This window comes from Lynx canadensis, chromosome B1, assembly GCF_007474595.2.
Source record: "Lynx canadensis isolate LIC74 chromosome B1, mLynCan4.pri.v2, whole genome shotgun sequence".
NCBI lineage: Eukaryota > Metazoa > Chordata > Mammalia > Carnivora > Felidae > Lynx > Lynx canadensis.
The window spans coordinates 203,764,384-203,791,964 of NC_044306.2; the positions used below are offsets into that span (position 1 = coordinate 203,764,384).

At 46.3% G+C, this 27,581-nt stretch overlaps 1 protein-coding gene across 5 annotated transcripts in view; it reads right to left on the reverse strand.

Annotated features, from left to right (window-relative positions):
• Positions 1-27,581, reverse strand: part of HTT (huntingtin) — a 149,358-nt gene that overhangs the window by 87,249 nt on the left and 34,528 nt on the right. For 4 of the 5 annotated variants that reach the window (XM_036064274.1, XM_030314313.1, XM_030314317.1 and 1 more), the window contains 17 exons: positions 27,327-27,505; positions 21,815-22,016; positions 20,604-20,651; positions 18,111-18,191; positions 16,396-16,757; positions 13,595-13,718; positions 13,225-13,343; positions 11,318-11,429; positions 10,927-11,064; positions 9,934-10,092; positions 9,746-9,843; positions 8,795-8,934; positions 7,775-7,838; positions 7,426-7,526; positions 4,196-4,342; positions 2,287-2,407; positions 802-878 (listed from right to left, as the gene is read on the reverse strand). In XM_036064274.1, coding sequence (XP_035920167.1) covers positions 802-878; positions 2,287-2,407; positions 4,196-4,342; positions 7,426-7,526; positions 7,775-7,838; positions 8,795-8,934; positions 9,746-9,843; positions 9,934-10,092; positions 10,927-11,064; positions 11,318-11,429; positions 13,225-13,343; positions 13,595-13,718; positions 16,396-16,757; positions 18,111-18,191; positions 20,604-20,651; positions 21,815-22,016; positions 27,327-27,505 — 2,272 coding nt within the window. The remainder of the gene's footprint in view (positions 1-801; positions 879-2,286; positions 2,408-4,195; positions 4,343-7,425; positions 7,527-7,774; positions 7,839-8,794; positions 8,935-9,745; positions 9,844-9,933; positions 10,093-10,926; positions 11,065-11,317; positions 11,430-13,224; positions 13,344-13,594; positions 13,719-16,395; positions 16,758-18,110; positions 18,192-20,603; positions 20,652-21,814; positions 22,017-27,326; positions 27,506-27,581) is intronic. The other variant, XM_036064275.1, reaches the window with a different exon arrangement.

The window sequence follows — 27,581 nt, forward strand, 5'->3', positions numbered from 1 at the left end:
AAGTGACGGTGAGCCCTGGGGCATCTGGGTGGCCCAGTCGGTTAAGCGTCCGATGACAGCTCAGGTCATGATCTCAGAGTTCTTGAGTTCGAGCCCCGTGTCGGGCTCTGTGCTGACAGCTCAGAGCCTGGAGCCTGTTTCAGATTCAGCCTGTGTCTCCCTCTCTCTCTCTCTGCTCCTCCCCTGTTCACACTCTGTCTCTCTCTCAAAAATAAACATTGAAAAAAAAAAAACTGATGGTGAGTCCCAAAATTTTTCCCAGTCATTGGTACACACAGTAAAAGCTTATTTCTTAGTGTCACAGGAGACTTGAAATTATTTCACAGATGCTATTAGGGCCATCTCCTGGAAGAAAATCATTTTTAAATGAAAAGTGCTAATATAAGTACAAGTTCCTAAATTACACACTGTAGCTCATCATGATTTTGAATGATAGGTCATATTATTTGGTTTCAAACAAAAAATGTTTCCAAATTTCTAATACACAGCGAAGACTTCTGGAGAGAAGCCAATTAGAGACGTCTTGCCAACATATGTGAATTCCCTACAATGAATCTACAAGTCACACCCTGAAATCCCCCAAAGCACTGACAAGTGGGCGACTGACACCCACGGGAGTCACAGCGAATTCAGATCTTTAGGAGCTCTGTCACTAGCTAAAAGGGCAGAGCCCAGCATTCTGCTGGGTATTTTTCCAAAAGGTCAAACTAATACAAGATTTAAGAAAGAAACAAGGAGATCCCAGTAACGATGTCTGGATCACATAAGCGAAGACAGCCACATGCTGAGAACAATACATACCCACAGTGCCAGCCTAAACTCCAAACGCAGACTGGAAAGGCAGTGGAAAGAAGACACAAGGCCTCGCAGCATCCAAACTGAAGAAGGAAAAGACAGGAAAATCACACCCACGCACCAAAAAGTGTTTATCAAACTGACCCTCCTTTTACCCTTTATAGAAAGTACAAACAATGAAAACAGAATTGAGATCTGTGTCTCACGATATGTGTCCTACCAGGGGACTGATTCGTCCTTCAAGGGCAGAACTGGACAAGTGAGACACAGGCGCTAAGGAGGGACCGTTCTATGCCGTGACGGGAGGCCAGCAGCCGGCACAGCCCTTTTGCTCACAGTGGCAATGGCCCCACGCCCTCCCCATGCCCTGGTCTGCTCCGTGCTGGAGGGAGCTCACTGATGTCCACCTCCTGACCAGGCCGCAAGAGGCACAGGACAGGGACCCTCTCTGTGTTTACATCCCAAGCCTAGAAGAGTGCCCGACACATGGAAGCCACAATAAATACAAATAAATGAAGCTTATGATAACTTTAAACAAATCCGGGGAAGACCGAACTACAAAGAGGCCAAACAATATTAAGGCTTAAAAGGCACTATATGCTTATCAAGACAACCCAATCATAATTGTTGGGATTTTTCTACAATATGCAAGTATTTCTTCTGCCACATAAAATAAATGACGGGGGAAACAGCAAATTAACACAACTTTGTATAATATCCTCTATTCCTAATTATGAAAGTCACCCTTGTTCATTTTAGAAAATTTATAAGTATCTGATAAAATATGAAACAAAAATCGTAGTCCTAAAATCCATTTTGGCCATTTTCTGCCAGTCGTTTACCTGAGTATGAGAAACGTACATGTGTGAATACGACTTTTCCCAACAGAGATCGGACTGTACATAACCACACGTGGCCTTTGATCTCTCTATTGTAACCCAGATTCTGTCTCTCTACAGAATGAAAAACTCCCAAGCACCGCGATGACAGGTGTGTGAACCTTCTGCTGCACATACAGATCTCCGTCATAATTGGAATGGGGTCACCCTTGCACTCTTGGATGCAACGGCTCTTTTCCACGTCAGTGTCGCAAACGACGACACGCGTAATTACACCGCACAGAAACCTTTGCTGGTGTGTCTGCTTCTTCCCCGTAGCGCCCATCACACACTCACCGAGTCCGTTACATCAGAGGCAGTTTGAACTTCTGACACGTTACCAACCCGGATTATGGGAGTGTTTATTCTCATTCTCATGTCTTCCTACACTGAATTTTTTGACAATGAGCACGTGTTACTTTCATCATCAGAAACAAAACGGCTGTTCGCACGCCCACTCCAATAAGCCCAGACTCTGCTCCCTGGGACACAAGTCCTAGGGAATAAGCCCCACACAGAAGACCTCGAACGCAAGCACCTCCCGTCACCATTAAAAACCAACCGCACAAACCACCCACAATCAATTTCGAGAACACCAACCCAGGGGACTTACCGTAAGTGCTCGCGTGGTCGACGTGACCAGCTCGTGGGAAACTGCCGCAATGACTCTCGAGAGGTTATTTTCCACAGTGACATCTGTCATGCTCGGCAGTAGGTTATAGCCTCTGTATATTCTAATAAGAAAAACACGGAAACACGGAGACTTCAAATCTACCACTAAAGCTTATGGTAGTTTCAAAATTCAAATGGCATTTCAAAGTTTAAGATTAAAGCCTCTAGGAAGTTACAGCAGTCCTGACTCTGAGGTGAACGAGAGGCTAGACACACACCCGGTCACTACGATCCCTACCCTCCTGCGGCCACCCCATTGCAGCGCTCCCCCCCACCACAGCCTCGCCTGAAATCTCCCCACCTGCCAAAAGCACCCATTTTTCAAACTCCGAAGTTGGAAGAAATCCTTCTGGAAGCTACCCTGATTCCAGGAAAGAAGAAAGCATTCTCCCCAGTGCAGGAGCACCGCGGACTCTCCGTCACCCCTCTCCTGGCACATGGACTTCAACCCTTCGTGAAGCTACGTGCAGGCCGTCCGCCCCCTGCCCTACCAGCGGGGCCCCGCAGGACTAGTGCTGGGTTCGTTTCTGAATCCCTCGGGGTCCTCAGGTCCCAGAAATGAATCTCAGGAGAACAGTTCTTTTCTCTTCTCCCATAAATTCCCCAACGGCAGGCGGCAAAACCACGGCCACCACAGCCACGTCGCCGAGGCCGGAGGCGGGAGGGGGAGATTCAGGGCCGCGGCCAGTAACCGGTGCCCAGGCAATGTGCCACTCCTCCCTGCTGGCACTGAAATCGTCACTTTCTGAAATGACCCTCTGAAACGGCAGGTTACCCAAGGCTTGTTCAGCCCCTGACAACCAGATACTCATATGTGGCTTTTGTTTCTTCTGTTAAAGGAATATTTACCCTGAATAAATACTCTCTCTTTTCAGAGAGAAGAAAATGCCACTTCTTAGGGTAAAAAAAAAAAAAAAAAAAAAAAAAAAAAAAAAAAAAAAAAAAAAAAAAAAAAAAGCCGGTGGGGGGGCAGAGGGGTGAGGGATTTCTCTGAGAAAATTATGTTCGTGTGTTTTTCTAAAGCAATCTTTACATGAGGAGAGAAAATATCTAGTTAGGAACAGCTTCAAAATCCGACAAGCCGAGTTCCAAATTCAGAGCAAAAGCATCCAACAAACTTCTCCGCTTCGACGCCACCTAGGCCAAGCTTTTTAGAAACTGCCGCTAACAGGAGAGCCACAAACAAAGCTCATGTTTCAAATAGCATTTAAAACCGAGCGTTAAAACGGCATGACGTCTCTCCTAGTATCGCTTCTGCAGGCGTCTGTGCAGACTCAGCCTCTAAGGAACCCTCACTCCCTGGGAGCGGTTCGGCTCTGGCGACTTCCTCCGTCCCCGCCGCTGACCCGAGACCAGCTGGGGGGCCGTGGGCACCACCCGCGGGGCGTGCCGGAGCTTGCACGATAAACGTGACGGTGATCGCTGCAGACCACCCAACTGCCGCTGCCACTCTGTAACCGCCAGGTCGCCTCAAAACGAGGGGCCTGACAACCGAGCTGGACTCCGCACTAGCAGCGCAAGTTAACTGAGGAAACTTAACGGACAAGTTTTTAGCTAAGACCCAGCCCAGGAGTCACACACGAAAATACACTTCTTGGTACGTGGCTGGTAACGAATGGATCACAAGATGTCTGATGTCGCCACCGCGACGGCGGCAGAGTTTATCAAGTGAAGAGGCGGGACGGCACATCCCGAACAGAGAACTATCCCACCGAAGGAGACCACCTACTCGAACACTCTCACCTAAAGCTTCTTCTCTAGAACACACGTTAGAGACTAAAGCCCAAAAGAGAGGCATCGGGAAAGGGCACCTCCTCCCGACGACCTTAGGACGCACCCGGCTCATGTACCTGGTTATGGTGCTGACGGAGAAGTGAGATGGGGGCTGAGTCTCGTGCATGAGAAGTTTCAGGTAAACGCTGCTTTGGTCTCTCGCCACAGCCACCACTGGGTCGGCCTGTCCTTGGTCACATTTATAAAACAGCTTCGGGACAAGCCTAACATAAAAGTAAGGTTTATTTACTTAAGAAAAGTATCTGAAACTCACCTGGGATTCATCACCCTTCTCCATCAAGGTGGTTAAGCCTGAAACATGGTCTACCCACAGACCACCACCTCCCTTTTTCAGGGTGGCATTCCAGCACGCCAGAACAGGGGGTTCCAATCACAGGACCGATCACCCCCACACAAATCACACCAACTCTGAAATAACTAGGTGCTGTACTTCCTTTTTGTCTGTACCTTTCTCTACATACAATAAAATGCTCTGATTTAAAGTTCTCTTTCGGGGGCGCCTGGATGGCTCAATGGGTTAACCATCTGACTCTTGATTTCAGCTCAGGTCATGATCTCAGAGTTGTGGGATCGAGCTCCATGCTGGGCATGGAGACTGCTTATAAGTTTCTCTCTCCCTTTCTGCCCTTCTCCCACTCCCACGCACATGCACAGGCCTGCGTGTGCTTTTTCTCAAAAAAATAAATAAAAAATAAAGTTCTCTTTCTAATCATCTTGAGCACCATGAACAAGTACATGAAGCCACCATCCACAGAAAGTACTGAGTGCAGAGCAGATCTGAATGCCAGGGGCTGGCCCCTACTTGCTTTGCAATTCTGCCTGCAAAACTGTCCCACACGTTCCCAGAAGGCAAAGCTCCGGCTGAGGTCCCTCACAAATCTAAACTCAACTCGGAAGCAGAATACAGAACCATTTCGTAAAAGAACAGAAGGGCTCACTTCTGCAATTGACACTCCGTGTGCATTTTACACGAACGTACTCACACAGTCGTGGCTCATAACTTATAGAAACAGCTATTTTATCACATTGGTTTGCAAACCCCAGCATCTTTAATTAAGGTCACTCTCCTCCATGGAGACGTACTGATAAATACAACTTTCTTCTAAGGTAAAATAAGTGGCTATCATTTACAGGAAGTGGCAAAGGTCCAAAATCACTGATTAGGTAAGTCAGACAAACATGGTTAAGTGCGTGAAAAGGTACATCTCACAAGCAATCAAAGGAATGCAAAGGACGACACTGAAAACAGAAAGGATACACATGAAATTGGAACTGTGGTTTTGAGTGGTTTGATTACAAAGATTTTTATTTCCATTTTAGTATTTTCCCTAAATTTTGTGCAGTAAACTTGTATTACTTAGAAAAGGTAAGGTTTTTTTTTCCCCTGTTATTATTATTTTTTAACAGAGAGCGAACATGAGCGGGGGAGAGGGGCAGAGGAGGAGAGAGACAGTCTTAAGCAGGCCCCACACGCAGCGTGGAGTCCGACTAGGGGCTCAATCTCACAGCTGTGAGACCGTGACCTGAGCCCAAAGCAAGAAACAGGACGCTTAACTGACTGAGCCACCCAGGCATCCCAAAGAGAAGTTATTTTAAAATGAAAAACCAATTTCTGCCTAAACAACTGACACATATTTAACTTTTTTGGAAATGTCTGTTTTGGTGGGAAGAATCAGGCATAATCATATTCTGGTCCTAAGAGTACAAACCCAGGTATGTTTCTGGAGAGCAATTTCACAGTAAGTACCAAAGCCCATAAAAAATCCACTTCTCGGGGGGCGCCTGGGTGGCGCAGTCGGTTAAGCGTCCGACTTCAGCCAGGTCACGATCTCGCGGTCCGTGAGTTCGAGCCCCGCGTCGGGCTCTGGGCTGATGGCTCAGAGCCTGGAGCCTGTTTCCGATTCTGTGTCTCCCTCTCTCTCTGCCCCTCCCCCGTTCATGCTCTGTCTCTCTCTGTCCCAAAAATAAATAAACTTTGAAAAAAAAATTAAAAAAAAAAAAAAAATCCACTTCTCGGTACTGACCCAAAAGAAATGAGAACATATGTCCACACAGAGTCTTGTGGGCAAATGCTCCACCAGCACAATTCATAGCAGTCAAGAAGTGGAAACAACAGCCATCTGGTGAGTGGACGAGGCAGACACGGACGGTGTCATCCACATAAAGGAACGGCATCCGGCAACACAGGGAACGAACCGCACGTCCGCACTGTGGCACGTATGAGCCTCGAAAACTAAGTGAGAAAAGCCAGGAGCAGAAGTCCACCTACCGTATGATCCCATTTGTAGGAAATGCCCAGAAAAGGAAGTGGATTCGTGCTTGCCTGGGGCTGGGGGGTGGGAGGTGCTGCAAATGGGCACAGGATCTTTGTGGGGTGATGGGAGTGTCCTAACGCTGGGGCCGTGGAGGCCGCTGCACGGCTCTGCGGGTTTGCTACCAATCATTTAATTGTGCACTGAAAATGGGTAAATTTTAAGGGCTATAAAATATGTCAGTAAAGCCATGAAAATTTTTAAAAAACAACACCAAAAAGCTTGGCCTAGTAACTCAATTTCCAAGAATTAATTCTAAGGAAAAAATGTGTACATAAACATTTATGTGCAATAATATTTACTGACCATTATTGTCAAAGAAAACTTAACATTCAACCAAATAATATTTATATAAAAGCTTATCGCAACTCCAGAGTGAATTCTTGGCCATAAGCAAAATCTCTTTTTTTGAAACGCTGCTGAGAGCCTTCCCTGATCTCCCACTGTGGGATGTGTCACGCACTTCAGTACAGAAGTACAAGTACACCGAATCCAGGGTGCTGCCCTCCACAATACCGGTGCTTACGGTTCCTGTCTCAGAAGTCTGAGGGCAGAAGAGGCTAATAATATAGTAAGTGGAAATGAGCAGATTACAAAATCACAGGCATCTGTCTCAATTTTGAAAAAGAGACTCCTATGCAGGATATGCATCAAAGTGCTAACAGTGAGCATCTCCAGGGGAGAAGCTAAGGTGACTTTTACTTTCCTCTTTGACTCTTCTCTGTATCCCAGGCTTCGGACAATGAGAGCGTGTCCCCCTGACGCTAGGAAGCTAGTACTTTGTTGCTGTTCCAGCCTCACGGTAGACTCCTGCGGGGGTAAACACGACCTGTTCTGATGGTTTCAGAGCGGCTGAAGGTGGGCGCACACGATCTAGGAACGCTGACCTACTCTCTGGACGTTCTGGCTCCCTCCTCGTACCATTTAGCGCTTTCACCACAAAAGGCAGCAAAGAGCAGACACTCGGTAACTACCTCATCAGTGCAGCTGCGGCAACGTGTCGCACCCTGGGGTCTTCGTCCCCAAGCAAGTAGATGACGACGTCATGGAGCACTCGGTCCTGCAGTTTTAAAAGCTTCAGAGAGAAGGATAAGGAAAACAGGGATGACGTCCGTATTGAACTAAATTCCAAGGAAGGTATTTTGGAAGGCCAGTGAGAAGGGACTCACGATCACCAGCCTTAACCCACACATACAATCACAACTATCACGATCTAAACTGCGGAATCAGCCTAGAACAGAGAGCACTCAGGAAAGCCCCCACTCCCGGGAAAGGGCAATTCCTGGAGGTGACAATGTGGCCCCACGAAAACAAACGGCTTACCCCCGTGTAATGATGGGCCCCTCTGTGTAGATTTTCTGCTTTTGCCTCCAAAAAGCTCACCAACCTAACAAAAGAACATTTTTAACGAAATAATTTAGTTACTCAACCAACACCCACTGTCGGCCTGCAAGCCTCCGACAGACGGGACGCTGGAGGCCGGCTCCAGCGTGGGCAGGGAGAGACGGTGCTTCCCGAAGCCCACAGAAGGATGAATGTTTTTAAACAAGTACAATTTATGTTCCACTCATCATTTCACTCAGTTAAGATAGTACTCAGTACACTGTTTTTCTTCAAAATAAATACAAACACCTATTACTGTGAAAGAGTCCACCTGGCCTCAGAGTGAGCTCAAACACCCACCACGGGAGGAGAGCGGGCCGTGGGGATGGGGCCGCTCACCCCTTCCTCTGCGAGGCAGAGGGGAGAGCATGCCGTCATTCCCAGAGGTGTTCTGAGGAAGAAAGGAAATAACCACGGAGGGCACCTAGCTCTGAGCCTGACACATAACAACCACTTTATTACAGTGGCTTGAAAAAGAACCAAACACCTGGATAACATAGAAATTTCCCCTTCTAAAATACAGCGTTGAAAGAGAAGATCTTAAACCAAACTTCCTCTTCGAAAATGAAAACCTGCAAGGGCATCAATCAAGTTATTCTGTAATCGCAAGGACGTAGAAATAGCCCACGTGACCTACATCCGGTGTGGTGAGGAGTATGTTCCTTTTCCACGAGCGCGCGATTTAAGTATGAGCTCTCTCATTCCCACCATCCAGAACCTTCAGATGACTAAAACTACCAGAAAGATCCACTCCTCTGCCTTATTTTAAAACCCCAGGCACAGGGCAAGCTGAGGAGGAAACAAGCATCAGCAACCCAAGCCGCCCAGACTCCCAACTCACAGGTTACCTGAGAAGCATCACTAATCAGTAACTCAATCAACCGACCCAGCCCTTTCAATTCCTAGCTCAAACTCCCGAGCAGCTTAGGTCTGCTCACCTAATGACCCTGATTCACTTACCTAAAGTCAATCTCTGCGAGCGTCTCCAAAAGCTCTGTCCTCACCAGCCAGTAGGAGCTGTCCCTCAGGCTCAGTACATCGGTGATCAGCTGCAGTCCCAGTTCACTGGAGCTACTGCTGCACAGACTCATGACACAGTGCTGGAGAACAAGGTACAGTCAGGGTCAGTCCCACCTCGTTCAAGGACATCACTCGTCTACAGACCCGCTTCCTCTTCTGACTGCAGCAGGGGGGCCACACTTTTCCCACATCACTCAGAAATGTTTACAACCCAACGTGTCCCTTTCACACAACTCTGTTTCTCTCTGCGCCCGTTTCTGTCTCTGTCTTGGCCTCTACTCCCAGACGCCACTCTCGTGACCGCTGGTCGGCATGTTAACAGGGAGCCGTGCAGCACAGCAGCACGGCTCCATTCTAAATCAAGTCTCAGAGCCAGGGCTGGTGGGGGACCCACGGCCCTCTGCTAAGTGACCGCGTTCTCCACTGCCCAACGCGCCAGAACAGCCCCCGTGGCTGCCCCTCCCGCCCCTCCGTGCATAGGCGGGCACGTCCACAACACGGGTGCGCGGTGACTCCGGGCCAGAACACAGGTGACCAGGTAACATTACCGCTCACTTTGACTGGGTCTTCTATGGGCCTGAGAGAGCCGTTGGTTGTTTAATCCCACAGGTTTTACACTTAAGGTTAGCGAGATATATTTCTAAAGGGACCCTTAGAAAAGGTACGTTTTTAGCAAATATTCAGTGTTAAAACTTAAACTACACTTAATTAAGCCTTACCTTTACTGGTAATGTTATCTTTCTACAGCTGAGTGGTGAACACATACACGTTTATTATTGTTTACACCTTTAGGATGTCTGGAAATATTCAGTATTAAGCCCGATTTCAATTATAACAATGGTAAAATTTCCACTGATCAAAGAATTGATTTCTGTAAAAGATCATGCTTACCCTCACAGCTGTGCAGGCCAACTTGCAAGTGACGGAAGATTCATCCTTTAAAGTTTTCCGCAGCAAAGGAATGCAGTCCTCCAGAGAAAATGTATTTCCTGACCAAAAGAGCAAACAGGAGACGTCTTTATGTAAACTTGAGCCTGAGAATTCTATCTAGAAAATACCCCGAAAACTCCGAACATTACCTGTCAGAGCTCTAACGGTGCCCATCCAGTCTCCCACTTGGAAGCGGGACCTGCTCAGGGTGGAGGAGATGAGGGTCCCACAGAGAACGGCCGTGGCTCCTCTGACCTGGGGGTCTCCATGATCGATGTAGTTCAGGATGTCTGACACATATGGCTCCTCTGCAGAGAGAAATTGCCCAGCCACTGTGCAGGCCCCGACCGTCAATTTTCTAACTCAGAATAAAAGCTTAATTCTTAGGAAAGAAAAAAAAGGGGGGGGGGGGGCGATCCAAATCTAGAAAAGACTTGAATATAGCAACCGTGAGTGGTAGAAACTATTTTGGGGTTTAAAGATTCCAGCTTCATCGTAGCCTTGATATCGCACAGATTTTCTGGATTCTAATTCCAGGTTGCCAGTCAGTAATCAAAATTCCAAGATTTCACTTCAAAAAAAAAGATGAGAGAAACTCAAACCAGTCCACACTTACCTAATATGAATTCAAGAGCCCAAGTGTGTCCCCTCGCCCAAAGAAAGGGAGAGAACACGGGAGGACAATTTTAGAAGTGCGGTTCCTCCCCCATTTATTCCAACATGAGAGTGTGTCCCAGAACGTGTGCTACAGGAGACGGGATCTGCTGTTCTCTGCTGGTCTCAGGTCCCACTTGTCTCTGAGTGTGCACATCTGGCCTGGCTGAGCGGGACCCAAAGCAATTTGGATTATACGCGACTTGTGCTTTGGGTATAAATGCAGCATGTACGTGAACTGGCGCTTACGCTCCCAGCTCTCTATCGTTTCGCCACGTGTGTTCACACTGAACACTGCATCTACACGGAGTCCAGAAAGCTAAAAACATCGCCAGTCCTGTGTTTTAAATAGAGCTACAGCATAGTTCAAATGCCACCAAGTAACTCAAAAACCAGATCAGTCTAAAACTAACATAGCCAAGATGATTTGAAACAGTTCTCCAAGTACTGATTCAACATGAGGAATGAGGCGTGAACTTTCAACATACCAGGGTACTCCACGGAGTCAAGAGGTACTTTGTAAAGTTTGCTGAAGAAAGACTCAGGATGAAGGGCCACAGCGGCTCCCACACAGCTCAGTGCCAGTGCCTTCACGCTGACCCTCACGTCCCTGTCCGGAACCAACACTGCAAAGAAACCACCTCGGTCACGTTCGGCTTCAAGGCGGTAAACATGCGGTGGCCACGTAAACAAACTAAACCCAGTAACCCAGCTCCCTCAGCGTCCCCTCGCCGCTCCCGTGGGTCAGCCAAAACCAGAGCTCACGCCCAGCTTCTACTTCCTCCCTTTGCTGCACAACGAGGGACAAACTGGTCACCATGTTGACCTTGAAACCTAGGTATTTCCTTCAATGCTGGACCTGCCCTGCTATATACGTACCATTCTTCTCCCCAGTCAGCAAAAACGAAGCCGACAGAAGGCGGACACAATGGACAAGAGGAACAGAATCGTCATCGGTAGACTGTCCTATGTCACCTTTGATCCGGCAAGGCTACAACAGAGAAACAAGACACTTTGTTGTCCGTCTCGTAATCAAGGAACCAATACATTCATTCATCAGTGCATTCAACAAATAGTTCCAGAGCAGCACTTATGCCGGGCGCTGGGGATACAGAGACACCCATCTCCATCATACACAAGCCTGACCTCACAGATCATGGCGGAGCAGGATCAGAGCGGTCAGAGGCAGGCCTAACACGGGGTCACGTGGGCCATGGCAGGGATGAGCTCAGCGTGCAGGGAGGGCACGCGGGATAGAAGGCAGCTGAGACCTGGCATCAGGAGCCTACTCGGGAAAAGACGGTATGAGCCATCATCTGCAGCACAAGGGGAAGCTACTTAGACAGAGGAAGAGCCCTAGGAATGCCCAAAGCCGAGAGGGAGCAGACCTGGCTCAGAGGGGACCTGGAAGGAAGTGCTGAGTCCACAGGATGACTGAGCATCTACAGAGGGACTAAGTACAGAACGCCCTTTCTCGCCCTCAAGGAATTTAAAATTAACTGGGAAGACGCTTACGTGTAAAAAAGTAAGCAATTCAGAGATACTTTACAAAAAGTTCAATGAATAACTCAACAACAACAAAAACCCAAATGTGATTAAAAACTGAGCAAAGGACTCGAATAGACATTTCTCCAAAGACATATAAATGGCCAGTCAGCACATGAAAAGATGCCCAACATCACTAATCATAGGGGACGGCACATCAAAACCCCGGTGATCTACAATCTCATACCCAACAGAATGGCTGCTGTCAAAAAAAATCAGAAAATAACAAGTGCTGACGGGGATGTGGGGAAACTGGAAGCCTGGGCGCCGTCGGCGGGAACGTAAAATGGCTCGGCCGCTGCGGAAAACAGTGTGGCGGTTCCTCAGAAAAACCTAAAACTAGAATTACCGTGTGGTCCTGCAATTCCACTTCTGGGGACACATCACATCCAAAAGACCTGAGAGCAGGGTCTTGAAGAGACACATGCGCCCCCAGGTCCACACAGCATCATTCGCACGGGCGGAAGATGGAACCCAAGTGTCTATCAGTGGAGGAACAGGGAAGCAAAATGTGCAAAATGTGGTGCACACGTTCAGCGGGACCTCACTCAGCCTTAGAAAGGAAGGACATCCTGACACCCGCCACCACACGGGTGAACCTGGACAACATCATCCCAAGTGAAATAAGCCAGTCGCGAAAGGACAAATACTTTGTGACTTCGTGATCCCACTGATACGAGCTTCCTGGAGGAGTCACATCCACGGAGACACAAAGCAGAGGGTGGGAGCCAGGGGCTGGGGGCGGGGGCAGTTAGTGCTTAACGGGGACGGAGTTTCCGTCTGGGGAGACGGAAACAGTTCCGGGCTGGAGGGTGGTGGCTGCGCAACGTGCGGCACTTGTGCCCTGAGCTGCCCGCTTTGCGGTGCGATGACGGCAGAGTTTCTGCCGTATGTATTTTACCACCATGAATAAACAAATCAATTAAATGAACAAAACCAAGACAGGTCGCAAGACTATGCGTGGCCATCAGACGAAAGGCCCAATCGGTGTGAGCCAGGTCTGTCTGGGAGGGACTCTCAGTGAGGCGGACCTTCAGGCAATTCTCAAGGATTTGGGGCGCACCTGGGGAGGCAGAAAGGAAGAGCACACCTAGGAAGAGGTCAGTACTTAAGGCGAAATGGCTGAGCAGGAGCTCAGAGATGGGAAAGCTGGGAGCACAGCGCACAGACAGCAGCCACGGCGGTCTCAAGCGTTCACGTGAGCTCAGAATGCGGAGTGGGCTCAGGCCTCACTACCTCACCTTGTTTTCTTGATCTCCTGCTTCGGCAGCTTCGTCTCTTGAGACAAACGTATCCACACTGCTGTCGGAGGGCCGCCGGCCGTGGCCCATGCTTTTCAATAAATGTGCTTGCTGAAGGGCTTCAAAATCAGAGAGATTGGGACTGAGTGACAAGTTTCCAATTCAATAGCAAATATACATTTTTACACAAAGCCCACGTGAAAGTATAGGACTTAGATCAAGAAAAAGGACAGTCATTCCTCAACTGATCTTCCTCATCTGCTATTTACAACTCAGAAAACAAAGACATCTTCTAGGAAGCCACGGTAAAACTGAGACGTTGGGGTCGAAAACAAGACGGCTCCATAGCACACCGCGGAAGTCCACGTACCAGCTGCGGAGTTTCGGAAAGCATCTACGTCTTCCTCCGGAAGAATGCCCGCGGCCTCCTCATCCTCGTCCTGTGGCTGTCCGATCTGCATCCCCGAATACTGGCTGTCGGCCCCATCTAACACCTGCACGGTTCGAGAGGGGCTGGTGAAGGTTCAGATGGGACGTCACCGAGGGACAGGCTCTCCAACGTGGGTAGGCAAAGGCACAGCCAGAAATCACAGGGACCGCATCTTATGTACTAACACAAAGGTCATTTCCTTAAATGCACAGACATGCACGCATATAAAATCCAGTTCGCTGACCACACGCTGCTACTACGTTATAAAAAGCTTCACGGCTATAAAAATTCAAAATAAATTCCAATATGAAATTTTCTCTTTTTGACATTAAAAAAAAAAATCTTTGTCTTTACAAGAAAATTTTATAGTAAGTCAAAAATGAGGGAAATCTTTTAGACAAAAACCTAACACTACACCAGGTTAAGCTTGGAAGCTGCTAGGACTAAATCAACTTAGTTCTGGACACAGTATGTCATCTACTTAGCCAAAACTTGGATTATGATTCCATATTGCAAAATAAAATATTCACATTCACTTGAAATCCCATGTAATTTGCCTGAAAAACTGAATGATGGAACCTCACTCAGTACACGAGTAATTACTGAAGTAAATTCTGTATCATTTTAAAAAGTCATTCCAAATCCTTACAATTAAATAAAAAACGTCAAGCTACATGTTCAAAAACAACCCAGAAAAGAAACAATTTCCTCCACTATCCTAATTAGTTTATCAAAAAAAAAAAACCTTACCTCAGTTAAAAAAAAAAACCTTACCTCAGTTAAAAAAAAAAGAAAACTTACAATGAGAAATCCTACCATGACAAAAACCAATACTTTTTGAATATCTTACTACATGCCAGGCAGGATCAAAAAGCACTCGACACGTCTGGGCTCCTGTGACCTCCGTGAGCCTTAAGGCACAAGTACTGCTGTCCTCAATCTATGGATGAGAAAACTGAGGCAAGAGGGGACACAAGTGCCCCAGACTGCACAGAGAGTCAACGACAGGTCCACATTCTGGTGGCTCCCTGCAACAGGCCCCTGAACCACCACGCTGAGCTGTCTCACGAGGAAATTCCCCAGCCCCTTCACTTTGCTTCTTCCGTCCATGGCACTTATCACCACCTATTTATTTACGTACCGATTGACTGATCATTGGCTTATTATCTGCCCCCCCCACACACACACGCACACGCTCTAGAATAGGGACGATGAAGCTCTGACCTAAGGACCAAACCTGGCCCGCCACCTGTTTTTATAAACGAAGTTTTACTGGCATGCTAGTTCACTGACATACTGTCTATGGCCGCTTTCACACAGCAGCAGAGAGGACTATGTGACACAGGCAGTATGGCTCAGAAAGCCAAAGATCTTCGTTGTCCGGCCCCATATGGAGTTCTGCGACTCCCACTCTGGGATGTTAGCTTTCTGCGAGCAGTTCTGCATGTGGTGCCCTCTACTTACGCCCGGCTTGGGAACAATCCCTGGAGCTTAACAGGCGCTCCATGTATTTGTTCAGAAAATAATTAATGATTACATATGGGACATGGAAGTACCTCATAAACTAGAAAGAACTGCACCAATGTGGAAATTGTCAAGGAAAGATGTTCATTCTCTACAGGCCAGAGAGACCCGCAGAGGCCCTACTCCCAAGCACTGTTACGCAGTGAACCACTGGGTAACCTCGGGAGACCAGAAGTTTTCAGAATCTCCTATGGTCCTTCACTCCCATTTCTAACAAATTCACCAGAAATCATCCACTGTGAAGAGGCAAGATACCCATGGAAACTGGTGCAATAAACACATACCAGAATCTCCCCCCGCCCCACCCACTTAACACACTGCTCCTGACCCAGCACTCTCCCCGACCGTCCCCTCCCTGCATACTGGTCAGAACCTGCTCATGCTTTTCTTACCCACTGGTCCAGTTATTTGTCCTCCGGGGCCAGGTTTTCTAGTTAAAACCCTAACCGGGAGTGAGCTCCCTTCTCTACCCAAGTAACTTAATCTGCACGGCCATCAGAAATCCCATGCACACGACAGACAACTCGACAACTGCTCAGTAGGGACAGGCGACTGTTTTATCTCCTGATTTGTCATTCAATGCTTCTGCATTTATCCAAGCTAAAAAAAAAAGTTCTTAATACAACCTATGAACTAGTAACAGAACACTTAACAGTACAAATTGCTTAAAAAAAATGGGGTGTCAAACTCAGTCTAAACTTTTCCTGAACTTTTTGATGAGACCATCCCCGAAGGGTTTCTTGTCCACTAGCTCAGAGATCAGAAGTACTTAAATCCATGCTCTATAAGATGGGATATGTTGTAAGAGGTTTTGAAAAGCCAAAAAATATTAAAATAATGCACAGCATTAATGTTTTTAATTACAATGCATTAAGACCACAGATCTATTACCAACAGGCTCCTTATGGATTTCTTAAATAATGATTTGATCTGTGCCCAACAAGTTCTTATAGAATGTAAAATGCAGTTTTAGCAACATTCATATCATCAACTAACCTAATTTCTGACCTCCGTGTTCAACACAAATGCCACTCAGCCATTTCCTTCAGTGAGGTTCTCAGGTGGGTTTGAACTCTCCATTAACGACCTAAGCTGCTGACCTCTGCACTCTCACTAGTGAGTCACATGGGGAGAGGGAAATAGGCAGGAGGGTCTGGGTCTGGGCCTCCAGGCGAGGCCTCTCTGCAGAAACCGGGGCACCCTCTGCACCCACTTACGATTTCAGAACTGTCTGAAGGGGTCACAGCCGAATCGGGCCCTTCGGTGGTGGTCTGGGAACTGTCACTGACTGGGGAGGAGGCCTGGGTGCCATCGTTCAGGTCTATGGCTGGGTCAGACGGGACGGCACTGATCTGGCTAGAGCTGTGGCTCAGGATGTCCTCCTCATCCCCGTCGGTGGCAGCGCTCGCCAAGTCACAGCCGGTCAGATCCACCGAGTCCGGCTGCAGCGTGTGCTGTGAGCGGGGCTGCTCGGTGATGATGTCGTGCCCCACGGAGTCGGCAGTTGAACCGGCGGAGCCAGGAGTGGAGACTCCAGAAGAGGCCGCCAGCTCACCACCAATCTCACCCTTGACTGAGGCTGAAGACAAAGAAACACTCATTCCTCAAAGGGCCAGGAAAAACGTTCAACAGGGACGTTGAAATCAAATGTTCACAAAATACCCCCAAATTCACTGTCACCAAATGTTTCAACTGCAAAAAATCGTGAAATACCATGAAAATGTGAACTAGTATATTTCAAAAGCAAGACAACAGTGCGTTCTTCAAACATGACTAACGTTGTGTTTCACTGTATTCTTGACTTACCTTTTTTTACCCTCTTACCAGGTCATATTAATAAAATAAGGATTCTCAGCAGATAGTTTTAAATGCTGTCAATATTCTGAAGTGGGATTTCACTGTAAAACCTGAAGCACGCTCAGTAACATAACCACTTCAAGTCCTTGAGCAACAGCTCCAGCCAGGGCTTGGAGCCACACATAAAGATTTCTGTGATTCACAGGTGGCCTGTCCTGGGATGCGAGGCGGGGCGTCTGCGCACTCTCAGCCAGCAGGGCTCGGAAACGACAGAAAGTCACCGTCTCTGTGAGGTGGGCTTTCCTTCTCCCCAGACCCTGCTCAAGACCGCTAAGCCAATCCTACCCTCCTGTCCGGCCAATGCGCAGAGCATTTTCCTAGCTTTTTTTTTTTTTAATTCCCACTAAAAAGACACACACACACACCACATAAAATTCACTACAAGAAGATCTACGCCAAGCTGTTACCAGGGGTCATTCCTGGAGGCCCCAAGGGCCAGTGAGCCCTTGAGCTCGACAATACTGCAGACGGGTGTAATTTTGTTTTGTTTTTGTAACTAAAAAAAAAAATCTATTTCTATTTTGTACAAGTGAATAAATAATCACCACTGGAATTTTTCAGATTTTCCTTTCCAAATACCTTAGCCTTATTTCAGCTGTCTAAAAATAATCTTTTGGATAGGACTGTACAATCCAAACCACTCTCATTTAATCCAGTTATTAGTATCTTAAGCAACACTTATCACTCATAAAGTGAATAAAGAATCTGTAAGAAATGTAAATTTCTTTCAAGTTAAACTATCCACAATTTTAATCCCATTTCACCCTCACAATCCCTGTAATTCATGAGACACTTACCTACCATCCCCTACTACATAAGAAGACTTATGCTCAGGGAGCATAAACCTAATTTTAAAAGAGCCTAAACCAAGGAAAATAGCAAGTATTTGATGCAAGAAAACACACAGACACGTTTCAAAGTAAATGTTCGAAAAGAAGCATGGGTTAGCCACCATTCGAGCGAGCTGGCTTCACCGCTACCCCTCAGGAGGGGCAGGACAGGGGTAGGGAAGGTGCAGGGAAGGGGCCAGTAGAGAGGAGGGAGGGGAGCACCACTGCCCCTCCCTCAGAGCTACCTGCGAAGGCGGGGCTGCTGCCCTCCGACCTGGACTCGGAGTCATCCTCCAAGGCTGCTGCGTCTCCGAAGAGCACTTTCCCTAGGAAATGATGTAGCAAGAGTCCTTAAGCTTGCTACACGAAGGACTTTAAAAATCAAACAGATGCACATTCTAAGCGGCAAATCATAAGCATATTTAGTTCACTCTCTCATATAAGAGTATATGAAATATATTTTTAAATAAAAGTATTTTTATACGTCTAGTGTGCTAAACACAAAGAAGCCACAATATGATACTTAGATATTATTAAAATCAATAAACCTACATGGAACAAAGTTAAAAGCAATGATTCTCAAACTATAACACCAAATATTTTAATAATTAATAAGTATTTACTGACTTAGACCTGGTTTTTTTAATAATTTATATTATTATTTAATCTTGAAGATTGTTAGCTATGGCTGGAACCAATTCTGTTGGCAACCAGAGCACATATGTAACTACCATGCACCCGAAACTAGCATAGTGCTACGTGGTAACCAGCTGGAATTAAAATAAAAACTTAAAAACAAAAAGAGTTCAAAAACAAAACAGAAAGACCCTGAAGGTCTTTCCTGTTCTCTTTTCTCTTTTCCTATTCTCCTGTTCTGTTCTCTTTTAAGTTGCCAGACTCTGTGGCTGACAATCAGAACTTGATCTGGGAGGATGGGGTAAGGTTCATCTTCTGCACAGTCCTAAAAATACATTTATCAGTTCTTGGTTTCCAAATTATGTCAATTTATAGCATATTAGTAGGAAAAAAGAAAAAAGCCGTAACGATTTAATTGGACTAATTAAATCATTATGGTTACGTTACACAGAGGTCATTAGATGACACTATAGAAGTCATTATTGGCAATTTCTGACTTCTAACTTCACTACTCTTCAAGAAATAGGCCCTAGGTGTGATAACGTCCAGAAATCTATACAGATATGACATTAAAGGGGGAAAAAAGGCAAAGAAAAAGCAAAGAATACCCAAACTCTAGATAAAATTAACATGGCAACTTGATTAATCTACTAATAGAGTCCTTTATTACAGAGCAAGTGGTTTACCTTGAGGAAGCAAATTAAAATTCCACCCTGTGCACTTGGGTGTTAATGAGGGCAGTCGCTGTCTTTGGAATCAGGGGTTTGCCACTCTGACCCAAAGAGCCCACCTCAAAGGGTGCAAGGTCAAGGCTGCTGCACCCCCGCCCTGCCATCCTACATTCAACATCCACTCTGCTTCTGTCTCCCACAGATTTGCAGATCTCACTTGAAAAAAAAGGATTCTGCAACTATATCAAAAAAGCTTAAAAACCACAGGTTCCCCATGAAAAAGGAAAACAAACAAAACAAAACAAAATCGTAGAAAAACAAAAAAGATATTGAGGACACAACAACCTTCTGGCCAGAAGGAAACAACTCATCTCAGTGGTGGGAGTCAGCCACCTGTGTCTTCTTCACAGGGAAGGTGACTAAGCAATAAGGCAAGTCTCAGAGCAACTAAGCCACCTGCCTGAAAAGTCCCTTTCCCGGAAGCCTTGTGGCCTTCAAACAATCTCGGTATTTCACCACAATCCCAAACCTGATCAAGTATGCCACTATCATGGCCCAAATATTATTGATTCTAAGTTCTAGGAAATGTTTACTTAATCCAGTCAAGGTAGAATATTATTCCTGTTGAGATCCCATTCGATACTGCAAACAGTATTAGGGATTAGGCTCTCAAACACTCAAAAAATATATGTTGTATACCAATTATACCTCAATAAATTGTAAAAAAAAGATTAGTCTTTTAAGATTTCGAAACAGAAAATGGCAGCAATTCTTTCCTATGGAGATCCAGACCAGAAAATAAAATACTTGGTGTCGTAAAGTGTTAATGTGCACCAAAACTATCACACTATAGATCCAAAACACTGTGATTTAATAGAAACAAATTGCATCAGAACGTTCCGGCATGTACAAAGCTAAATAGGGTTGAAAAATGATAATCAGGCCCAAATTAACCAAATAATTAGGCAGACATCATTCCTGACTAATACTAAACAAAATTCACAGAAAAGGAAGTTAGTTTTATAAAACGTAGCACAGACTCTATGAAGGAGCAGGCAAACCAGGACAGGCCCCTTTCTGTGAATAAAGCTTTGCTGAGCACAGGCCACGGCTACGGGCTACGGCTGCCTCCCACCCCAAGGCAGAGCTGAACCGATTAGAGACAGGAAGGCCCACCAGAGGCCCTTTACAGGAAAAGTTTGCTGACCCCTGACCTAAAGCATTAGAAATTTATGACACAACGATTCTGATATACAAGCAATTTTCCAAGGCCACCCTACAGAACCATTCAGGCCCAGTTATGAGATTCCAGCAATGTTTATAAATACAATCACTCTGCTGAGAAGAGACACAGGCACAGTCGAAGGCATTACAGAAATACAGAAAAAGCAGTGAGACCCAACATAAGACTCTGAGTTCTGAAATAATCACCTTTTTGTTTTCTTGAAAGGACAGGGCTGCATGAAGAACCCCCTCCGGCTGTAAATCACAGAAAATGACAGATGAAAGTAAGGTGACAAGCTGTTAAAATCCAGAAGGAATTTGAAAATCTTCAAAAAGCTTGATTCAGTTTTAAAACTAGAGAATGTACGAACATATTTCCACAGGCAGTGCTGAACCACCACAGCACAACGCTTTAATTTTGACACATGAAAATTATATCAACGTTCAAATACACAGATCTAAAGATGGGCCCTAAAATACCAAAGAAGCTCAAATAAAGTGCATTTAAAAAGTCAAGTGAAAGACATTAGAAATCTCAGATTATCTGGTCAATTAATAATCAAATATAAATTTTCATTGGAAACAACCATTAGAAATTAGTATTTCCGGCAAGTGTTTTCGTAAGGTGTGCATTCCACAGAGGAAAGGATTCTTCAGTACACAGGGCCGTGAACAGGCACATTCTCATTTTCTGCTCATGGTTCAGGCAAACATTTATGTTCGAACGAGGCAGCAATTAGGCCTCCAGTCACACCCTCTCGGCTGTCAACGCCGTGAGCAAAGGCCGTGCCACACACGCGCTGCGCTACATCGACCACACGCCGCCGGGCCCAGGTGAAGCCTGGAGTCAGCAAAAGCCACAGGAGCCTCCTCTGTGCCAGATCCAGTGCTAGAGGCCACGCTTCGGGGATCCCCATCTACTCCAGCTCCCACGGGCAACTCCAGGTCAGACAGGGCCCACCGGGGCTGGAGGAAAACCAGCGGTCAGTCTGCAGGGCAGCACCGTGCAGGGATTAGGGCCCCGTCCCCAAAGGCTTAAAGAAGAGTGGTGGGGGAGGGGGAGCAGAGGAAGGGGTTTCCTAACGTCTGCCCTCAAGGGCAGAAAGGAACTCTAAAGGCCCTACAAAGACTTGAAGATCCCATCTCGGGCCGCGACACGAGGGTCCTGGAAACACTTTCCCTACAGTTTTCGTTTCACGACGGATGAGATGGCATGTGGAGGCAGCCGGGTCAGAGTCGAGAAGCCGGCCTTAGACGCAGGCCTCGTTCTGTCACCTGACCTCTCCACACTTCCGTCTTCCTGTCTACAGCTTAGGCTTCCGAGGGACCGAAGGGCGCCCCGCTCGGCACAGGGCGGGCCGGCCGCCCGTCCGGTGAGGGAAGCCGGGCGTCGCGGGGACGACCGCCGGAGAACATACCTAGGAGCTCCGCGATGCTGCCGCTGCGGCTCCGGCCGCCGGCCCCATACTGCACGCCGCTCCGCTGCCCGCCGCCCGGCGCGGTCAAGGCCTGCAGGAGCTCGGGCGGGGGCGTCCTGAAGAGCTGTTGCAGGAGCTCCAGCGCCCCAGTCACGGCGTTGTGGTCTTGGTGCTGAGTGTAATGCAAGGTCAGTTCGTACACCTGGAAACACAGGGACGAGTGTCATCAGCATGGTCTCTAAAATGTGTCGTAGGGTTCGCTGCTTTTGAGTCTTATGTTAGCAAATTTGTGCCTTAATTTCTCCCCCTAGAAACGTCTCCATCACGTCTACCAACGTGGTCACGGCTTCCGTGCTGTGTTCTAAATTCCTGGCACGTTGTCCACGGTCAGATTAACTCCTTACAAAAATGAGGCACTTCCACAAGTGCCACACAGGCTAATGAAGACCTGCCTCTGCCCAACCAGCGAGCAGGAAGGGAGAAGAAAGCTCCCGTCCGTGGCAACTGCAGCTGGTCTCACAATCAATGCAAGAGGCACTGTCCTGAGCACCACGGAAAAAAAGTTTCCAAACCTTGTTTTTAATGTCTATTCATTTACTTTTGAGAGAGAGAGAGAGAGAGAGTGCGCGCACAAGCTGGGGAGGAGCAGAACGAGAGGGAGACACAGGATCTGAAGCAGGCTGCAAGCTCCAGGCTACGGGCTGTCAGCGCAGAGCCCAATGCGGGGCTCGAACCCACCAACTTCTAGGTCATGACCTGTACTGAAGTTGGATGCTTAACCGACTGAGCCACCAACCACCCCAGGAGTTTCATTTTAAAAGCATCGCATCCAATTTTCCTAGTGCTCTTAATACTATATTACGTTATATGAACACACTGCACTCTGTTACCTTTATTTCTTTTTTAATTTTAATTTAATTTTATTTTTTTCAGTAACCTCTACACCCAACGTGGGGCTCAAACTCATGACCCCAAGATCAAGAGTCACATGCTCTTCCGACTAAGCCAGCCGGGTGCCGCTCTCTTTCCCTTTAATTAGAATTGCCGGACAAAATACTAAGCACCCTGTCAAATTTGAATCTTAGATGAATAATTTTGCAGCATAACTATGTCCTGTGCAATTTCAGGCATACTTACACCAGAAAATTATTTACGATTTCTCTGCAATTCAAATTTAACTGGCACCCTGCGTGTTTATTTGGTGAATTGGGCAGCGCTACCTTTAATATCCTAAAAGTAATACACATTAAAAAAAAAAAAAAACAGTACAGAGGGGATAAAACAAAAAGTAAGTATCTCAGAGGCAGCTTCTTTTAATCATTTGTGTCTAGCTCTTCTGAGGACAGCCTCTATTACCACGGGCCTCGGGTCTACAAACTACAGTCCACGGGCCAAACCTGCCCACCACCTGTTTCTGGACAGATAGGGGGGTGGGGGGTGCACAGCCACATCTATCGTCCGTGGTGGCCCTCCTGCCGCGGTGGTAGAGCTGAACAGCTGGCCCTGCAGAGGAAGGTCGCTGCACCCTGCTCACGATAATCGGCTTCTACCTTGATTTCTGAAGCCATTTATTTTCGACAAACTTTCTATGTAAAATGAAGAAATAAGCACTTCACACTTCCTTTACTCATCTACCCCTCCCAAATTCTGTTAGCATCATTACTTCATAGTATTATTATTATTATTTAAAATGTTTATTTATTTTGAGATAGATAAAGACAGCACAAGCAGGGGAGGGGCAGAGAGAGGGAGAGAGAATCCCAAGCAGTCTCTGTGCTGCCAGTACAGAACCCAATGTGGGGCTCAATCCCATGAACCGTGAGATCATGACCTGAGCCGAAGTCGGACGCTTAACCGACTGAGCCACCCAGGCGCCCCTCAGTACTTCATACTAAGATTTATACCATTTACATACTATGTAACACTATTTAAATCATATGTGCTTTGCCTAGAAGTTGAGCCTAAAAATGGAATGAAGGGGTACCTGGGTGGCTCAGTCAGTAAAGCGTCCAACTCTTGATTTTGGCTCAGGTCATGATCTCACGGTTGTGAGTTCAAGCCCTGTGTCGGGCTCTGTGCTGACAGCTGGAGCCTGGAGCCTGCTTCAGATTCTGTCTCCCTCGCTCTCTGCCCCTCCCCCACTCATGCTCTGTCTCCCTCTCAAAAATAAATTAACGCAAATAAATATTAAAACTCCAGCATGTATCTTATCATGTGTACATACACACTATTTACTGCAAAGGCCGTTCATGTGACCGGACCCAAAAAGAAACATTTCATTTTTACTAGTGCTGTGTCACTTAAAAGAAAATGTCCCAAAGATAATAAACAGATTCTCTTTTCTCATAATCCAAGATTTGCTTAAAATTAGTTAACACTGGAATTTGCTTCGTAATTGGAGCATAACACCCTTTAATGAATCTTCCTGGTTCTCCTAGAACTGCTCTTCACTGCTCTTTCCCCTCCTTGTAAATACATACAGGCGCCTTTTTCCCGACTTCTTAATCCTGACATTCGCTGTGGGCAGTTTCGTGGAGCTCCTCCAACCCTGTTCCCAATCTGGATGGTGTGCTGCTCACCAGTCCCTCCTACAATACTTCTACCACATTTCTGGGTTGTTAGGTCTTGGCTTATGGATTTCAGGCTTTCCTCTTTTTTTGTATCTATTCCTCATTTTGCTGGAATACACCTTCCAATAAGTTTTTCAAAAAGCATACAATGATAAGCAAACTAAGTTCTTGCATATCTAAAAGTATCCAGGGGGCCTGGGTGGCTGGGTTAAGCGTCCAACTCTTGATTTTGGCTCAAGTCATGATCTTAAGGTTCTTAAGATCAAGCCCTGCATCAGGCTCTGATCTGACAGTATGGAGCCTGCTTGGGATTCTCTCTCTCTCTCCCTCTCTCTCTGACCCTCCCCGACTCCTGCGTGAGCTTTCTCTATCAAAATAAACAAATTTTAAATAAAAAAATTTTTTAAAGTATCTATATTTTGCCCACACTTACTTTACAGTTTATAATTTAGCCAGGCTCAGGATTACTTTAAGTTCTATTTAAATATACTGTAGTTAGCTAAATTACATTGGCAGAGTTGAACTTCCTCCTCAAAACAATTTAAGTCAGAATGGCTATCAGCCAAAAGAAAATGGATTAAAATATGATTTAGAGATAATCGTGTCTTGCATGCTCATTCAGTGCTGTGCAGTATCATTTGCTCACTTTGGAGAAAAGTCACCATTAAGAAAATGAGTACTTAAGCACCGCACCCCATACCCTTCACTCGGTCCTCCCAGGATTACTGCTGCCCCAGTCTGACGTAGTTTCCAACATCCCTCTAGCCTCACACGACTTTCACCAGCGCCCCTGCTAATCGGCGAGGAGCCCTGAGACCTCGTGGGACCCACATCGGTTCCCATCTGCACACGCATGCTCACTCCTTGGACTTGGCAAAGGCTGTAGTCTCTGCCTATAAACTTCTCCCACCTCCGGGCGTCTGGTCAAATCCTACCCACCATCAGCATCAGCTCTTAACCAAGCCTCTCGGGCACGCCTCCCTGACCTTGGTCATGCAGGGGCCTCCTCACTTGTGCTTCCGCAGCACCCCGAACCCACCGCCTCACCACGCCGTCTAGTGGTTATTGGCTTGCTTCTCCCAGTAGACTAATGATCTCCAACGTTTCTTGACCAAGCAGCATTTCTTTAAACATCAGAAAAAAATTCTGAGCATGGAACTGCAGTACTTACGTATTTATTTTAAAATATTATACGAGTACTACAGAGCTCAGATACCATGCACATCATAAAATGTGTACTGAATCTGACAAGACTCTAGCTGGTTATCAATTTACAGGAAATACAGAAAACAAATATGTTCACTTACAAAATTGTAAGCAATCAGACTGCCAGGACTGCCACCGGACAATCTGTCCCTTCAACAAATGGACTCACGATGGAAGTGACCATCAGACCAAAGAGAGTCACGGTCCTTGTCAGCCAATCTCACTTGCATACTGATTCCAAAAGAATAAAGTAAACAACTGACAGGATGAGTGGATAATTGATGTTAAGGAAATGTTCTTTTCTTTTTAGGTGTGACCATGGCATTGTCATTAAGTTGTAAAAACAAAGAAGGATACGAACTGGTATACTTCAAGGTACAATGATTGGAATTTGCTTCAAAATAATGCAAAAAAAGGGATAATGAGAGAACCATAATTGACCCTGAGTTTATAATTATTAACACAGGCGATAATTACTAAAGGCTATTCCACCTGCGTTTGTATGTCTGGAAATCACCATAATAAAACGTAAAACAAGCAAGATAAGAATGAAATAACCATTTTTTAAATGTATTATTACCTCTAGAAAACCTGTTTTACTCACTAAAACATTCAGTAATGGTTTTTTGAGAGGGCAATATGTAATCGTCATACCTCCTGAGAACATCATTACTGATATTCTATAAAACAGCAGAAGGGCGGCTGGTTGGAGTGAACTGTCAGACCCCAAACTTTCTTAGAGCCTGCTCCTTCTCAGTTATTTTTCACTAACCAGCACTCCCAGGGCCTTACCATGCACCAGGAAATATTCTAAGCACTTTACAAATATTACCTAACTCAATGCCTAAATCATTAAAGCATTACCTTCGAGTCATCAATTCTATGCAAGAATTATTTTAAGCCACTTAAAATTTTGTACCCTACAAAGTTTAGGTAAGGGACACAACTCATAAGTCCACTTGGCCCAAATAAATACCTATGAACTACAACGTCATCGATATGTGGAAAGCAGAAAACAGAACCAAGGCACCCGTCTCAAGACCCCAGGTTGTATGCCTCGACTCCTATATACACCATACGACCATGTGACTTACAGGAAAGGTAAGGGCTTCAGTAGCATCCAGTACACGAAATATGGTGAAAACCCTAACATGTTAAGCCAAGCTTATGAAATTGCTTGAAACGCAGCCACACTCAAGGTTAACAAAATAACCTGGATGAGCACACCACAAAGAACGAAGTCAACTGCTGATCACATCGTATCAGAATGTATACAGGGTTTCTCTATACTGCAAAGAGAAGTTTTAACATAGCGTTCCTATGCCCCAGGGGACCATGTTCCTAACTCCCCGGGTAGAGAGACCAGTACACCAGACCACGGGTTCCGGGGCAGAGACCACACCGAAAGAGCTCACCACTGCATCCCCAGCACCTGCCCTAGTGCCAAGCACACAGTGGATGCCCAATAAATACTTACTGTACGAATGAGCACACTTCATGAGTCCTGGCTTTACAAACAGGGTACGGCATTCTCGGTAGCCTCATGAGAGATTACCTTCATGCAGGGAATGTGCCATACAGAGGTCACACAGCTAGGGGTCGTGACCTAGGATCGGAATCAGGTGGCCCAGCTGCAGAGACTATTAATCCTCGGCTCTGCCATTTCTCTTCCAAATTATTTGATTCTCTGAATGTCATTTATATACGGGCACTAGAGTGCGCCACGTGGCTCCTACCTGGATGAGCTGCTCAGTTGAGGGACAGACTTCCATTTCTTTCCGTGTCACCCCAAAGCTGCCTTTCAGGCTCGTGTCCTTGACCTGCTGCTGCAGCAAGGGCACCAAATACCTCAACGTGAGCAGCACTCCGAGAATCAGGAGGGTAGAGTGTTCGTCCTCAACAGGAACCAGCAAGCCTAGAAAGGCAGCAGTAAGATTTCTTATCATCATCTGCTTGGAGATTCACAGCTTCACTTGTTTAAAAGAAGAGCT